The sequence below is a fragment of the Cetorhinus maximus genome, chromosome 13, assembly GCF_964194155.1.
Source record: "Cetorhinus maximus chromosome 13, sCetMax3.hap1.1, whole genome shotgun sequence".
Lineage (NCBI taxonomy): Eukaryota > Metazoa > Chordata > Chondrichthyes > Lamniformes > Cetorhinidae > Cetorhinus > Cetorhinus maximus.
This window is the reverse complement of record NC_135891.1, coordinates 86875598-86893893: the sequence shown is the minus strand read 5'-3', so window position 1 is coordinate 86893893 and position 18296 is coordinate 86875598. Positions and strand designations below refer to the sequence as shown.

The 18296-nt window shown below is 40.9% G+C and overlaps 1 protein-coding gene across 2 annotated transcripts in view; it reads right to left on the bottom strand.

The window, feature by feature from the left end:
* The window catches only part of hdgfl2 (HDGF like 2), a 62600-nt gene that overhangs the window by 17257 nt on the left and 27047 nt on the right, over nucleotides 1-18296 (bottom strand). For both annotated transcript variants that reach the window (XM_078555693.1, XM_078555694.1), the window contains exons 4-9: nucleotides 14981-15127; nucleotides 10132-10251; nucleotides 9366-9437; nucleotides 4409-4580; nucleotides 3942-4020; nucleotides 855-1164 (exon numbers count right to left, since the gene is read on the bottom strand). In XM_078555693.1, the coding sequence (XP_078411819.1) occupies nucleotides 855-1164; nucleotides 3942-4020; nucleotides 4409-4580; nucleotides 9366-9437; nucleotides 10132-10251; nucleotides 14981-15127 (900 nt within the window). The remainder of the gene's footprint in view (nucleotides 1-854; nucleotides 1165-3941; nucleotides 4021-4408; nucleotides 4581-9365; nucleotides 9438-10131; nucleotides 10252-14980; nucleotides 15128-18296) is intronic.

The window sequence follows — 18296 nt, the reverse complement described above, 5'->3', positions numbered from 1 at the left end:
GGCGGAGCAGGCTCGAGGGGCCAAATGATCTACTTCTGTTCCTATTTCTTATGTTCTTATGTTCTATATCTTAGGAAGAGTTTAACATTTTTGGAGAGAGTGCAGTGTATGTAGATTTACCAGAAAGATACCTGGACTCTAAAGCTTAAATTATGAGGAGAGACCACACAATCTAGGGTTTTTCCCTTGGAATTTGGCAGTTGATGGGGCAATTTGACTGAAGTTTTCAAGATATTAAGAGGAACAGATATGGTAGCTAGAGGCAGAAACTATCTGTTGGTTGGGGACTCTAGGACTAGGGAGCATAGTCTAAAAATTAGAACTAGAGCCTTCACGAGTGAAACGAGGAAACGTTTCTACATTCAAAGAGTGGCAAAAGTTTGGATATCTCTTCTGCAAATGGCAACTGTTGCTCGATCAATTGTTAACTTTAAAACTCAGACTGGCGGATTTTTGTTAACCCAAGGTATTAAGGGAAGTAGAGCAAAGTTGGTTATATGAGGATAGGTCACAGATCAGCCATGATCTCGCTGAATGGCTGATCAGGCTCGATGTAATAACTGGCCTACTCCTGGTCCTATGTTTCTAAAGGGATAAATACTGAAATTTTGCTCATACAGTGTACAAGGAAACAGTTCCCATCATTGTTAATACCCACAGTCAAATAGCTTGCCAACATTCACAGTGTGGATGCACACAATAAGAATAGCAACTTGGATGACTATCAGTTGGCAGCTGATGGCCATAAAACTGCACCCCAAAATGAGTCTGCACCTTCAACAATGTTGGCATGAACACTTGAATGAAAAAATGTTTAAATCCAATGAATAATGTATATATGAGAAGACAGTCACCTCCTTTTCCACCTCTGAGTCAGAATCAGAGGCGTATTTCAATTTAGTCCGATTTTTTTTCGTCTTCTTTGATTCTTTCTTCTTTATTTCATCTATTTCATCAAGTATTTTGTCCTGTTCCTCCTCTTTTTCTTTTTCTTCTTTTCGTTTCCTCTTTTCTTCCTCTTCCTCCTCCCTTTCCTTTTCTCTCAACTTCCTCAGCTCTTCTTCCTGTTGTTTCCTCCTCCTTTCCTCTATCTCTCTCTTTCGCTCCTCATCTCGTTTTTTCCAGTCACTGATCTTGCCTTCAGCATCACTGTCACTGTCACTGCTAAAATTAAATACTAAATGTAAGGCACATACATCTTTTCATAAGGAAATTCTAAAGTATCATAGGTGCAATGGGCCTACTATAGAAGCTATATTTTTAATGATTGTTTGTTGCAATTATTAATGGGGTTTTACCAATTCTTGGATTTACTAACCAGCTTGAAATATTTCTGCTCTATGTCAGAGCTCCATTCAAAATTGCTGTGGGTAAAGACCTCACCTTCTGTAATACTGACCTATACAGACAAAAAGGTCTCAGCTTTAATTCTTCTCCCTGACTGACTTGATCTCAGTAAGGGTGGAGGTTGGAAAACCAACAATTGAAATCAGTGAAAGGGACGTTACTTAAAAACCACAGTAAATTCAACATTACCTATTTGTAATAATGAAAATCATCAGCACAAGTTGAGTACAAGTTCATGGAAGTAAATGAATCGGTTACTACTGTCATGCCCAGTGAAGGCATGTCCTATTCATAACTTTAAACATGGACTGGATTCATTATATAATTTTCTGGAACTGTCTTTTAGTTTAAAAAGGGAAACTAACAAGGTGGCAAAGATAGCTGACAAGGGTCAATTTCTGCACAAGACTACCTCAAGTCACTGGAAAGTTCCTAACTGAACTGGGTGGGATGGGGCCCTCTTCTTTGAATGGACATGCCCAGGTGGAACCCATCCATGGAATTTACACCTGCCATTGTTTGTGGGTTACCAAAGCTCAAAATCAATGGACTTCCAGGCTTCACTGTCTGGATTTAATTGGGAGTGGGGAGGTGGGGTGCAGACTGCTCGCTGACAGCGGCACACGAAATAAACCTGCACAATAACACGCTGCAGACAGTCTAACTTAACTGATAGTGGGACTTCCAACCCTCAGTAGGAGAACCCCGCCCTGAAAAGCGGCCAGTCAATCTGACTGGCTAGCAGCTCCAGCAGTCCTGGCAGTGCCAGAGCTTAGTAGTGGGTGCTACTGGGACTGCAAGCAGGCCCAGGAAGAAGAAAATATGGACGCCAGAGTCAAGTAAGTCCTATTAGGGAGGGATCAGGCAACCTAGGGGGTGAGAGGGGGTGGTTTTGGAGGCCAGGCAGGAGAGATTGAAGGGTGGGATAAAGTTTTGGGTGATGCCCCCGATGAGCACAGGGCACCTCCCCAAAGCGTGTAACCCCCTTCCTTCCCACCCTTTAAGCATTTGTGTTTAAAAAAACCTGCCCATTCCCACCCGCCTGCTCACGCCAACTGTATTATGGTGTGAGCAGCATGCTAGTCAGGCAAACTAACTTGTTAACAAGCTCAGATGACCCTTAATTATTTATTTTAAAATGGCCAGTGAGCTACTCGTTTCAGCACTGCCCACCTACCTTGTTATGGGGAACAGTTCCGGGGGGGGTGTGTGTGTGGTGGAATTGCCATCCCTCCCAGCCCCCCCACCAAGAATATGCTCAGTGGGGACAGTAAAATCCAGCCCCACGTCTCCAAGTTCGAAACTTAAAGAAAGTTGCAGAAGCCAGTTTATCATAAGTAGGTGTGAACAGACCCACCCCATCCATTGTATAGCAGTTGCTTCTAGCCTTAAATCACACTGGGTGGACAATATCATGTCACCAAAACTGACTTTGGGTCACAAATTCTTTTATCCCAAGAGAAACTAAGCAGTCTGCAAAGAACACAGCAAAAAACAGCAACTGCAGAAAAGACAGTAACATGCATGCCTTTTTACAAGTTGGAGACTGCTATATCTTCAGAGACCAAAAAAACAGAAATCTGACCTCCTGATGAGAAAATTTTCCCGGGAGAGCGAGCGCACGCACATGTGAGCGCGCACGCATGGACTAGCAGGTTGAATGCATAAATAGTAATTCTCTTTATTTAAACCCACAAAATCTTTGTGCTGATTATTTAAAAATTGACCACACGCTCAGCAGTTGAGAAACATACCCATCTTCCTTTCCAAAAACACACTGATTACAGACAATAAGGGAAAGGGGATAAGCGTTTCAGTTCTCTCCTATCCCCACCTGTAACATAACAATTACTTTACAGAAGTACTAACATGCAAATAACTTTATTAGCTTTTCTTTAGAATATATATTATTTTTAATCTACCACTCACTCAATGGCAAATATCTTTGTTGGTAGTTGTGATGGTGATGCTACTGAGGGGTAGGGATAGGGCAGGGTTGTAAAAGGAAGTGCTGTAAATAGCTTCTCCGGTCAAAGGACAAGGCTTTTGGGGCAGCATTTGAAGTCTTTTAAAATACATATTTAGAAACCCACTTAAAAAGGTCAGAGCCCATGATGCATCAACTAGCAGTGAGAGATGACAAGGTAAAATTAAGTGGCAGTGTTCAAGCTATGGTTTTAGGAATGAACAAATTTCAGTTAGGAAAGGCTATACCAAGCTTTTAGCTCTGTAATCATGGCCAAAAACTGATAAGATGGTTAGAATAATAGGTTGGATGAATTAATACCTATAACATAGTGCAACTCTGTAAAGCCGGTAAATTGTATGAAAAAGGAAAGGAGGGAGCCAATGGCCTTTACTTAAAGAGCAGTGACTAATGTTCTTCAGCATAAGTCATAGATCCTTTTTTATTTATCATTATATTCATATCAAAGTAACCTGTACCAAACTTAATCTTTATGTAGACAATTCTACATGATTTCCAAAATTTATTTTCCTATAACATACTAACATATACTTCATTCAATTCCAGTAACTTTGGAAATTTAGTTTGGTATATTTGCAAAACCAATGATTTTGGCAATTTGACCAACCTGAGGCTGCTGGAGACAGAAGGTAACCTTTCAACCTTTGGCTTCCTCCCTCGGGGTTTTGGAGTCTTCTTTTGAGCTGCTGAAAAGAAAGAGGAAGATGGAAGAGGTTCTTTCTAGAATCGGCCTGCGGTTAATCTGAAATTCACAATTTACCTGTTGGTTGTACTAAGTCCTATATTTTTTAACATAATAGACTAACTACGTTGTAGTACCTTTAGAAAGTTACAGATATTGTGGACCTTGAAAAAAGCAAGCTACATAATCTATTTTGCTTAATTAATCCATCATAGGAAAGATAGGTTGCAAATACTAATACTTGTGACAGATCTCAAATTGATTAATGTTTAAGTGTATTATGTAAATAATTAAACTAATAATGGACTAGTTCACTACTCAATGTTTGGACATTACCAGTGGCTATGGAAATAAATGCTGACTGCAGAAACTATTGACCCTCATTGTCTTACCTGGTTTTCTGCCTCTGGTAGGTTTCTTTATGGAGTCATCGGAGTCAGATTCTCGCTTATAATCTTCATCATCATCATCTTCCTTAGCTTGTACCTGCTTCTTCTGCTCCTCCTCCTCCTCATCTTCATCCTGCTTCTCATCTTCTTCCTCTTCCTCATCAGAGTCATACTTCTAGAAAGGTTTATATAGAAAACAATGAATACCTTGCCTATTAATCCGGGGGGAGGAAAGCCTGAGTGCTTGATAAATCATTCAAAAATTTGCAAGCAATGACATTTGCATATAACACTAATAAGTAACTAATAAGATGTCCCAAAACACTGCACACAGAGAGTCAAATGGAAATATAAGTTTTGAGGAGATTCTGAAAGGCAGAGAGGGAAGTAATGCAAGGAGGTTTAGTAAGCAAGTTCCATAAGGTTGTGCCAAGATGGTGAAGGCTCTGCCACCAATGGTGAACCAAAGGGAGGGAACTGAAGGGAAATGTTTCAAGGGGATTTGGACAGACTTAGTGAGTGAGTGGGCAAGAACATCACAGATGGAATATGATATGGAAAATGTGAGGTTGTCCACTTCGGTGGGGGGAACAGATATGCAGAGTATTTCTTAAATGGTGAGAGATTCGAAAGTGTAGATGTACAAAAAGACCTGGGTGTCCTCGTCAATAAGTCACTGAAGGCTAACATGCAGGTGCAGCAATTAGGAAGGCTAATGGTATGTTGGCCTTTATCACAAGAGGGTTTGAGTACAGGAGTAGCGAAGTCTTGCTTCAATTAAATAGTCCCTTGGTTAAACTGCACCTGAAGTACTGTGTGCAGTTTTGGTCCCCTTACCTTAGAATAGATATTATTGCCATAGAGGGAGTGCAAGGAAGGTTCACCAGACTTGTTCCTGGGTTGGCAGAGCTGTCCTAAGAGGAGAGATTGGGGAAACTGGGCCTATATTCTTTGGAGTTTCAAAGAATGAGAGGTGATCTCATTGAAACCTACAAAATACTTAAAGGGATAAACAGGGTAGATGCAGTTTCGATGTTTATCCTGGCTGGGGAGTCTAGAGTCAGGGGACACAATTTCAAAATAAGAGGGAAGCCACTTTGAACTGAGGGGAGGTTTTTTTTTACTCAGAGGGTTGTGAATCTTTGGAATTCTCTGCCCCAGAGGGCTGTGGAAGCTCAGTCATTGAGTATGTTTAAAGTAGAGATTGACAGATTTCTAAACGCCAACAACATAAAGTGATATAGGGATAGTGTGGGAAAAAGGTAGTGAAGTGGATGATCAGCCATGATCATATTGAATGGCACAGCAGACTCGATGGGCTAAATGGCCTACTCCTGCTCCTATGTTCCATGGCATAGGAGGCCACAGCTGAAGCAAATGGGTTCAGAGACACAGAGAGAGTTAGAGATGATTGCAGAGAGATGGTGGAGCAAGTTTATGGAAGATGCAGTGGTAATGTCACTGGACCAATAATCCAGAAGCCCGGGCCAATGCTCTGGGGCCATGGGTTCAAATCCCACCACGGCAGCTGGTGAAATTTAAATGAATGAAATCTGGAAATGAAAGCTAGTCTCAGTAACGGTGACCATGAAACTATCATTGATTGTCATAAAGACCTATCTGGTTCATTAATGTCCTTTAGTGAAAGAAACATGCATCCTTACCTCGTCCGGCCTAGATGTGACTCCAGACCCACAGCAACGTGGTTGACCCTTAAAAGCCCTTTGAAACAGCCTAGCAAGGCACTTAGTTCAATGGCAATTAGGGATAGGCAACAAATGCTGACCCTGCCAGTGACACCCACATCCCATGAAAGTATTTTTAAAAAGCTGCATTGAGCATAGGGAGCTAGTTGAGGTCAACAAGAGTTTAATATGGGTTAGGAAGTAAGCACATGATTTTGAAACAGCCGAGCTGCAAGTGCGAATAAGGGATAGGGATACAGTAATGGGCCGTAACATCTGAGCTCCCCGGCGTGGTTTTGGCGCGGTGGTAGCCCAGGGATGCACTGGGGAATCCCCTTCAGAAGTTCCCAGAAGTGCAAGCTTCCCCTGGGCAATTGCCCTGCACTGACAACCATCCGAAAATGCAATTTAAATTGCAAACTTCGGATGGCTCCGAATGGGTTACACCAACAATTACCCAGAAAAAGTTAAAAGGATTAAAACCACTTCTAACTTCTGGGTCACTATTTACAGACCCAAGGGAATCCCCATCCCCCACATGGGACTCCACATGCCAAAGGTCTAACCCCCACCCCAACATGGGACTCCCCGACACACCTGACCCACCAGCCCCCAAAACTCTCCCCCCCCTCCACCCCCCCCAACTTCCCCTCCATCCCTACCCCGACAAGGATTCTTCTCCCCTCACCCTCCACGCCCAACTCTCACCACCCCCCACCTTCCCCACAGGCCAGGTCTGACCTGACCCCCCACCAGGATCGACCCAACCTGAGACCCAACCCCCTCTCCCCCAAGGCCCGACACACTGTCCCCACCAGCCCTCCCACTACTCGAGGTCCAAACATTCCCGTCCACTGACCTTCCAACAGCTGACCTCCCCCCAACCTTGACCTGCACGTCCCAAACCCCCAACCGCCCCCCACCAAATCTTATCCATTTACCTTCTCCTTGACCTTTTAAGCACCTATAAATCTACCCTTCGACTCAGCTGCACCACTCTAGGCCCCGGGGACGCACTGCACCCGGCCTGTCGAAAGGTTGGGCAAGACAGGCTGAGAAAAAAATTCAACTAAGAAATTGGGCACGGAGTGGCCATCCGATGCCGATTGCCACTCTGAGGAAGTTCAGGCCCATTAAGTCTTGGTTATAGACAGGTTACAGGATTGAAGCTCAAATCAAGGTCAAAAAGGACACCAGAGTTGCATAACAAGCTTCAGCCTCACCATTGTGGTTAAAGAAGCTTCTTCTGAATTTCCTATTTCATGTCTTGGTGATTAATCTTACATTGATAGACTCTAGTTTAGCTCTTCCTCACAAATGGAAACAATCTATGTGTGTACTCTAACAAACGTCTTCATAATTTTAAAGACCTCTATTAAGTCATTCTTCAGCCTTCTCTTTTCATGAGAAAAGATGCCCAGTATGTTTGATCTCCTCTGATAAGTGTAACCGCACAGTTTTGGTGTCATCCTTGTAAATCTTATTTGCACTCTCTCCAGTGCCTCTACATCATTTTCATACGGCCTCCATTTATGTACATAATACTCTAGTGTAATCAAGGTTCAATACAAGTTTAGCATAACTTCCCCACTTTTCAATTCTATCCCTCTAGAAAATGAACCCTAGTATTTGGTTTGGTTTTATTATGGCTATATTGACCTACATCACAGCACTTAGTGATGTGTGTATTTGTATACCCAGATCCCTATGCTCCTCTACCCCATCGAGATTCTTAGCTTCCAAGTAATGTGTGACCTCTTTATTTTCCTTACTAAAATGCAGTTATTCACACTTATCTATGCTGATATTCAATTGCCAATTATATGCCCATTCTGCAAATTTAATAATTTCTTGTAATTTGTGCAGTCCTCCTCAGTATTGACTATCTTTCTCAATTCAGAATCATCCACAAATTTAGAAATTCTGCTTTTGAATCAAAGTCTAAAACTAGTTTCTCTTGTGGGAGAATCAAGAATAAGGGGGCATGATCATAAAATTAGAGCTAGGTCATTCAGAAGCAAAATGAGGAAGTACTACTTCACACAAAAGGTAGTAGAAATATGGATTTCTTCTTTCCCTCCCTTTCCTCAACTCCAAACTCCTAAAAATCTAGAGAACAAGTAGAGATTTGAACGCAGAGATAGATAGATATGTTAGGTAAGGATATGGAGAAAAAGGTGGGAAAATGGAGTTGAGGCACAGATCATCAGTGATCTAACAGAATGGCAGAGCAGGACAGAAGGAATGAATGATCCAATCTTCTTTCAATGTTTCTAAAAGCAAAACAAAAACAGAATTACCTGGAAAAACTCAGCAGGTCTGGTAGCATCGGCGGAGAAGAAAAGAGTTGACGTTTCGAGTCCTCATGACCCTTCAGCAGAAGGTTCTGCTGAAGGGTCATGAGGACTCGAAACGTCAACTCTTTTCTTCTCCGCCGATGCTGCCAGACCTGCTGAGTTTTTCCAGGTAATTCTGTTTTTGTTTTGGATTTCCAGCATCCGCAGTAGTTTTTTGTTTTTATTTCTAAAAGCAAATGTCGGTGCAGACTCGAAGGGCCGAAGGGTCTCTTCTGTGCTGTGAGATTCTGTGAAATGGAGAAAAGACTTGCTTCACATTAGTGAAAAATGTGAATCAAATATTTAAAAAGACAGATAGGTATTAAACATTTTTGGGGCAAATTGAACATCCATCTTTCTTCTCCGCCGATGCTGCCAGACCTGCTGAGTTTTTCCAGGTAATTCTGTTTTTGTTATCCATCTAATGAAGTTATTTGCTGGATTTCTGAAGTGGAAATTAGAAGACATTTGTCCATCACTTATGCACCCACATACTGAAAATTAATGCACAACATTGGTGCCTTGTTTGGGAGCTTCAAAACCCACATCTATCACCAAGAGTGCTTACTTCTGCAAAAAATACCCTATCCCTTAACAACGCTTTCTTTATCTCAATAGAAATCCACTATGGCTTCTCAAACTCCATCGTAAAAGTAAAAGCCTTCTGCGTAAACTGGTAGATGTGTATGTGGCTAAATGGCAAATAAGTAAATTCCTTTACTTTATACTTCGGAGGAACTTAAACTTATAAAGATTGGGACTTTGAATTGATTCATTATACCAGAAAAATTACACCTTTGGGTCATTAATCAATTAGGCCCTTTGGGTCATTAATCAATCAGGCATTTTCCAATCTTCTATCAAGAGAGCTCAGTTAGCCTCTCACAACCAGACACTAATATAGTGCAACTCAGTCACCAAGTTGAAAATGCCAATTACCTTTTTATTCCTTCCAGCTGCAGGGCCTCGCCGAGGTGTTCTGGAAATTACTTTCTTTTCTAGCGTGAATTCCTAAAGGGAGAAACGTGAAACAAATCAAAAAGATTTAATGCTGGCTTCCCTGGGGACTGACCTTGGTTGCTGTGTATTCAAAGTGGACAGATTCTTCCTCACTAACTCAGAAGCACCAAGTATCATCTCAGCAGCAGTCAACTAGTTCACCACAAACCAGGACAAATCTGAGACCTTTCTGGCCTGTCTAGCTTTAGCTGCTCACTAAATAAATTCAGTGAGCCATCAGGAGAGCTTTCTACCGTAGATTGAAATGGTGGGGGAGGCAGGGGGTGGGTGGAGAGAGAAGACTGTCAATTGATGTTTCTGAGACTGTCAAGACTGAGGCTGGGATTTTCCGGCCCCGTCGCAGGTGGGACGGGCTGTGGGCGAGGTGGTGCCCCAGCCAGAAGTCCACTGACTTGCGACAGGACCGGAAGATCGCAGCGGCGGGCAGGTGTGGAAAATCTCATCCTGACATTGATAAATTTCTACATATTAAAAACATCAAGGGATACAGAAATAGTGCAGGAAAATGGTGTTGAAGTGTAAGGTCAGCCATGATCTCATTGAATGGCGGGCTCGAAGGGCTGAATGGCCTACTCCTGCTCCTATTTCTTATATTCTGCAAAAACTGTACGCAAATGGGAAAAGGTTGAAACTCATTTTTAGTATTTTTCTCTTCAGAGAATCAACATTTAGTGTTTATACTTACTTGGTCACTATTTTTCTCAGATTCTGAAGAACTTGCTTCAGAATTCTCCTCCAACGAGTTGGAGCCACTTTCCTCTTCCTCTTCATCACTTGACTTACGAGCACGTTTTGGAGGTGGTTTCTACAGATTTAGAAAAGAGCAAATGTAATTTTTTTTTCCATTGATCAGCATTTGTTTGCTGCTGGTTGGGATTTATTGCTTTAAAAAAAAAGGCAGCTTTGATGAACTTGAATTAGAGGTAAAAATACTACAATGTGAGCTATTCTAGACATGCTTTCATTAGTTTCCCACTGGTAAATATATAAAGACTGGAAAGTACTATTTATACTGGCTACAAAACTTAACCTTTCCAATAAAATCCCCATTCCTTCAGAAATTCTCAGCTTCTGCTTTGCTTGAATGATTTCTTATATTAAATGGTTCAAAAAAATCTTGCCACAAAACAACAGTGTAACTCTAATACTTTAGACAAATACAGCCAGATTGGAACTCCATGCAAGTTTGATTTCTGTTATTAATATTCATTTTTGATTCAATTTTGAGAGCAATATGCAAACCCATTAAAAAAATGTTAAAGGGCTAAATTGGGCCAACGGTATACTACGAAGGTGAGGAAACAATGCTTCAAGCCCCACACAATATATATTACATCCTAAATAAGAGGATCTTGTCTGCCCAAAGGATCGCTCTGTACCATCAATGTATCATATTGAGGACTGGAGAATGATAATCTTAATTTGAAAAAGACTGCTAAAATTGTAACTATATTTGAGAAATTCACTTTGGATGAATCAGGCTGTTTATTTCTTTGCTGCCTAGTTAAGTGAAAAACCAGGTTAGGAGTATTGTGGCTTTGTTTGAGTTAAGTCCCCATTGAATTTAATACCATTAATTTAATAGTTGATGATTATTCTATAGGTTTAGTTTACTTTTAAAATAATATAGAACCAGGTTGTTACAGATAATCTATTTTGGGAAGCAAAGGTCTTGCTTGTCCATGGGAGCATTTTGGGTTTTGATTGAACAGAATTTGTTTAATTCATAAGTTTTTTTAAATATAAAGTTAAGTGCAATATTTTTGACTCAACATTAACCAGTAGTCATGAAAACAGGTCGGTGAACTTGGCCGCTGAAGTGTTAATTAGGTACCATATTAGCCGTGAGGCTGTTCATTTGTATGTGAATCAAAGGGGAAACACGAGTATTTCTTAATCGGAGAACGACTGCAGAATTCCAAGGTGCAGAGGGATCTAGGTGTTCTAATGCATGAGACACAAAAAGTTAGTACACAGGTACAGCACATAATCAAGAAGGCGAATGGAATGCTAGCTTTTATTAAGAGAGAAATTCAACATAAAAGGATGTTATGCTTTAGTTATACAGGTCATTGGTGAGACCACATCCCGAATACTGTGTGCAGTTTTGGTCTCCTTATTTAAGGAAGGATGTAAATGTATTGGAGGTGGTTCAGGGGAAGTTTATTAGATTGATACCTGGAATGAGTGGGTTGTCTTATGAGGATAGGTTGGACAGGCTGGGCTAGTTTATACTGTAGTTTAGAAGAGTGAGGGGTGACTTGATTGAAATATGTAGTATCCTGAATGGGCTTGACAAGGTGGACATGAAAAGGATGTTTCCTCTTGTGGGTGAGTCCAGAACCAGGGAGTATTTTTTTTTAAATTAAGGGTCGTCTTTTTGAGAGAGATGAGGAGAATTTTTTTTCTCTGAGAGTTGTGCAACTTTGGAACTCTCCGCCTCAGAAGGTGCTGGAGATGGGGTCATTGAATATTTTTAAGGCAGAAATAGATAAATTCTTGTTAGGCAAGGGAATCAAAAGTTATCAGGGGTAGATGACAATGTGCAACTCGAAACACAAACAGATCAGCCATGATCTTATTGAACGGTGCAGTAGGCTTGAGGGGCCGAACAGCCTACTTCTACTCCTAATCGTATGTTCATATGGGGTCAGTCAATAAAAAAGACCAAGCACTGACAAACATCTTGGGCTTAGCCAAGAATGGTCTTCATTCATTGTTGATGACAGTCTACACTGGTTTATTGAAAGGTGTTGGAAGTAATTTTGAGCGGAAAATTAAAAAGTTAACATTTTCAAATCCGCCCATTTCTGGCTTTCACGGAGCCAATATGAGGGCAGTTGACCGATCCACTCTTTCTATTGTTAACTTCTGTTGGCCGGTTTTCCGGGCATCAGAAAACCTAGTAGGTAAAGAGGGGTTATTTGGGCTGGATCCAGAAGTAAAGTGCCTCTACAGCACTGCTGGTGGGCCAGTCAGGGCAGGAGTGTTTCTTCCAGGCATAAAAAAAACTAACCCTGCAAATCCATCCTTGCAAACTGTCTGACCCAACTCAGTGATCTCTTCACTACTCCTTCTCTCCCCACTATCACTAAACCTTACTGAAGATTTTCCTTCTCAACAGGCAAACAGCGAGCCTGTCAATCAGGCTGGCTGTTGGGTGGGAAACCTGACAAAGTTCAAACATGCCCTGAAGTTAAAATTTAGACATTTCTTAACAGTACCTTAAAATTTTAAAATTCTTCCTCTTTGGCCAAGTCTCTCTCCACCTCTAACCTTTCCCAGTCCTACAACCCTCAAAGATCTCTGTGCTCCTCCAATTCTGGAATATCCAGAACACTCTCTTCCTTTAAGATGTTCCTTTAAACCTACCCCTTTGATCAAGATTTTATTTTGAAAAGTTCCTATGAAGTGCTTTGTGGTGATTACTACATTAAAGGCAATATGTAAATGCATGTTGTTGATGTAATTTTCCACTCTTGTCCATTTTTATTTTTAAAAATCTTTTCACAGGTTGTTAAGCTTGGTTGCAGTTTTGCCCTAATAGTGTTTTGATATCTGGCATACTCCCACATCCTCTGATTTGCTCAGTCCTACAAAGCAGCTCATCTTCCATTTTCCAGTTCTAATACAGTGTCCACATTTGAAATGCTAACCTGCCTTTTCAGGTATTGCTAGGCCAGCTGATTATTTCCAGCATTTCCTCTTATTTCTATTGCTGAGCTTCTGGGCATATGTTTCCTAAACAGTTCAACGGGGCACAATACCAATATTTTACAGGGCCACCATTATACTTCATTGTAATCCTTGTGACAATAAACAAATCAAATACATTCATATTTAGCACCATGAAATTGGGGTGGTAACCCCAACAATACTTCTATGTCGATGTTGTTCTATCCAATCTTTACTTAAATTTGGGTTGCCTTCCATTATAAATCAAGTTACTGTCGTGAAGCAATATCAGAGAAAGTTACAGATGTTAGAGATTTAAATGTTAGGGAACACTGCATGGTACAGGTTACTCCTGAAACTTGAACGTAACAAAAATGAAGGACAGAAGAAGCATGGCCCATCAAGCTTGCACACTGTGACCCCCCCATCAGCCTAATTTCCACTCCCCTCCCCTACAACCAACCAGCCACGCAAACTCCTCATGGAGACCAAATTCTGTTCATTGACCATTAATATAAATAGGAATTATTTTCATTATAAAAGATTAAAGAAATGTCGTAGCATCTAAAATATTGCCTCACGTCCAAGTTTATTATATCCAATATGTTGTTTTGGGTCTTATGCACCAAAGTAATTCACCAGCTTTAATTATAGCATTGCTGCTGAGGGACTCTAAACCATTGCTTCATTATGCCAATAGTGTATTAATACACAATTGAAATTGCATGACATTACTTAGGACGACAGCAGCATTAATGTTTAGTAGAGCCATTAGTCACCATTAACAATGCAATTTTACAGAATAAATAACAAAGAATATAACGGTACCTGTTTGTAACAGTGCAAATAATAGAAAAAGCATTTAAACCATCCCTTAATTACACAGCACTGGAGGAAACATTTCATAGCATTTTTTTATTGATAATGTACTGTAGTCAGTACAAGTGCTATGCAGCTGCTGCTGACAGCATATCAATAGATAGGTGAACTTTAAAACTGGGCCTCAGAGCCAAATTCTAAGTTGGGCTGTAGGAGTAGTTGCAAATCAAAAGCCTTCCTATTAGTTCTCCACTTAGCTTGGGGAAAAGCTGCAACCAAAATAAGAATTGCTCAGAAATCACAAGAATGCATACCATCGTCCTGGTATTCTGGTCACAGGAGAGCGCGAAGAGAGAGAGAGAGAGAGAGAGGAAGAGGGAGCTTGAGCAGGACAGGGCATACAGAAAGAGGCACAAAGAAAGAGAGAGAGAGATCTCCAACATACGTAAGGCTTTTCACATCTTTCGAATGTCCCAAATGATTCATCACCATTAAAATATTTTGAAATGTAGTCACTATTTTGCAGGCAAAAGTGGCAACCAATTTGCATACAAGGTCCCACAAATTCCAATGACATAGACGATTAGTTATTTACTCTATTTTTTTTAAAGAAGTGATGTTGGTTGAGGTTTTGGCCCATTAGGATTCCTTGCTCTTCTTTGAAAAGTGTTGTGAAATCTTTCATACCCACCTGAACAAGCAAGTGGGTTCTTGGTTTAATCCCTCATCCGAAAGACAGCACCTTTGACAAACAAACACTCCTTTAGGATTGCACTGAAATGTCACCCTAGCTTAAGTTGATATTGAACTGTTGACCAACTAACTCAGGTGAACATACCACCTGTGAGACAAGCTGACACGATGCTCGAGCAAACAGTTAAAATGCAACCATACTTCAGCATGAATCAGCATCTTCAGGAAAGATGGGGATAATATGGAGAATTGGGGAGGAGGGGCAGAAAGACAAGCTTCGTTCTCAACAAGGCTAGATATCTAAAAAAGCATAAAGACCAACAACAGCCTTGTTTGTAAGGGTGTACCTTTGCAAGGAGGGGCTTCTTCTTGATTCCACTCTGTTCAATGCTGCCCTTGTCAGATTCCACATCACTTGCTTCTTTCTCCACTTCTGCCCCACTTCCTGGGACTACTTCATTTTCTGGGACTTCACTGTCTGAGGAGCTTGATGGCTAAATAAAAGAGTTAGAAATGGGGTCAACTACCAAATCTTGGCACAATAGAAAATAAAAGCTGCAGTTTCTTATTTATTCATTCTTTTCATTTTCAAGGAAAATGCACACCCAGCCAACAACCCTGCAAAAGCAGTATAAACAAACAAAATACATTTATGTAGCACTTTTAATATTGTAAACCATCCCCAAGGTGCATCAAAGGAGCATAATCAGACAAAAATTGAATGAGCTGAAAAAGGAGATATTTAGGAAAGCTGACTTAAAAACTTGGTCAGATGTAGATTTTAAGGGGTGTCTTCAAAAGAAAGATGTGGGGAGTTTAGTGAGAAGGACACAGATTAGCAATTAAGGGGAATAAGATGTTGGTGCTACAAGCCAAGGTTTCCCCAGAAACTTTATCTTGCATGCAACCCAAAGGTCAGCTCCCATACACAAGCCCTCAGCCCTCCTGTGAAGCAAAGCAAGGTCTTGTGTGCCTGTGGAACTTTTAGATAAGGTACCTTCGATAAACATTGGTTTATTATCTTTGGATTACATATAGAATTTCCACATGATGCCTAAGTCACTTGATTGATATCCATTACATCAAACACTTTCTCAGTGAACAGTTCACAGGGGAGTCATTTGTAGAAGCTGCATTAACAGCGAATTATTATATTGTACAACTACCAGCCCACAAAGCTGTAGTAAATTACAATACAATAAAACATAGCTAAATTATTGTACAACAGAGTTCTGTGTAATTAAGTGTAATTCGAGTATTCCACTGGCCATGACTTGTCAACTACTTGCTGCAACTGAAATTTTTCTAAAGAATCAGTTATTAGGCAAAACTTGACTGCCTTTCCACCACACTCAGCTTTGATATCTGAATTAAGACAAAGAAATATCTAAAGGTATCTTTCACAATTAAATAAAGCTGTTAATCAAAACTAGAGTTAAAGGCATACACATTGCCTTTTTTTTTAATCCTGGTACAGAAAAATCATCTTCCCCCAGCATCATTCCATGGTCTTCATATAATACTAGTTAACAATTGAACTGACATGGCTTTTGAAATACACCTGCAGGAGAAATGGTGGCATAGCACTAATGTCTCTGGACTAGTAATCCAGAGACCCAGACTAATGCTCTGAGGACACAGGTTCAAATCCAGTTAATACCATCTGCAACAAGAGAGAATCTAACCATTGCCCCTTGGCATTCAATGGCATAACCATCGTTGAATCCCCTACTATCCCCATCATCAGCATCCTGGGGTTACCATTGACCAGAAACTGAACTGGACTATCCATAAGTACTGTGGCTATAAGAGGTCAGAGGCTAGGAATCCTGTAGTGAGTAACTCACCTCCCAGCTCAAGTAGCTCGATACCATCCAGGACAACGCAGCCTGCTTGATTGGCATCCCATCCACAAACATTCACTCCTTCCACCACCGGCGTGCAGTGGATGCAGTGTGTACCATCTACAAGTAGCACTGCAAGAATTCACCAAACCTCCTTAGGCAACACCTTTCAAACCCATGATCACTGCCATCTAGAAGGACAAGGGCAGCAGATAGATGGGAACACCACCACCTGGAAGCTCCCCTCCAAGCCAGTCACAATCCTGACTTGGAAATATATCGCTGTCGCTGGGTAAAAATTTTGGGACTCCCTCCCTAACAGTGCTGTGGGTGTACCTACACGACATGGACTGCAGCAGTTCAAGATGGGAGCTCACCTCCACCTTTTCAAAGACAATTAGGGATGGGTAATAAATGCTGGCTTAGCAAGCGACGTCCACATCCACATCCCATGAATGAATTTAAAAAGTTAAGATAAATCTGGAATATAAAGCTAGTCTCAGTAATGGTGACCATAAAACTAACTTTGATTGTTGTAAAAACCCATCTGGTTCACTAATGTCCTTTAGGAAAGGAAATCTACCATCCTTACCTGGTCTGGCCTACCTATGACTCCAGATCCACAACAATGCGGTTGACTCTTATCTGCCTTCTGAAATGGCCTAGCAAGGCACCAAGTTCAAGGGCAATTAGGGATGGTTAACAAATGCTGTCCTTGCCTTCGATGCCTACATCCCATGAAAAAATAAAGAGAAACCAAAAGGCAGAAATGCATATTTCACTCAACAGTGACACAGCCTAATATTTCTGCCAAGGTCTGAATTTCACCACAAAATAGTAAGTGGTGAGTATCTTATGACTTGAAACAGGGATAATGTCATAAGTTCTGGGGAGGCTTTTGAAAGTGCTAAGAACTGTGGTAATGCAGGGGGATTGACTCAAAAAAGCAGAGGGTGGAAAACAAGGTTGAAGGAAGGGACTTGGAAAATGTAGGGCAGCTTGAGGCAAAGTGGTCAGTAAGATATTTGTAAATGGCAATGTGGATTTTGAAGCTAAAACATTAAAGAATGGGGAAACAAATGGCAGTTATAAGAACTGGGGAGATAAATAAGTGAGATGAATTACAGGTCCCTGTCGCTTTACAAAGTAGCTCAGCAGGTCCATTGGCGAGAGTTCCTCCAGAGCCCTTTGAAGCATGCCGCAACTTCCCATTTTTGGCACAAGTATGATGCCGGAAGTTACAGTCTTGTTACGGTACCATTGCAGTCCTCAACAGCGGCGAACTTCTCAGCATCCGCCACTATTGAGACCATAAAATCCACCTAAATGTCTACTCTAATCCTACCCTATACCCACTGCTTTTATATTTTTCCTTTTGAAATACTTAATCGATTTCCTCTTTAAAAAAATGTTATAACCTTGGTCTCGATAGCCACTTGTGGAATGCACACAGGGAATCAAGACCAAGTGTAGTCTTCAAATGAAGTGGGATTAGAGGCTGGAGAGTAATTGAACGAGGATTTTTAGATGAAATGGAGCCACCTTTTGAAAGTTATGCATTCTGACCTTATTTTTAATATTTCCAATTATAAATTCTCATACCAAAATTTACAATGAAAATTGCCTAAAACTTCTCATGCTGCAATTATGCATTATGGCCAGTGGTGCTGCTGCTGCAGTGATAAATGTGGGTGGAAGAATTTATAATGAAGAAAGCTCACAGGAAGTCAGATTGCAAGAAGAGTTTTAGTACGTATAATCACACACATGTACATTCTTAATATGTAAAGCCAAAACTTAACTTACACATTATACTTAG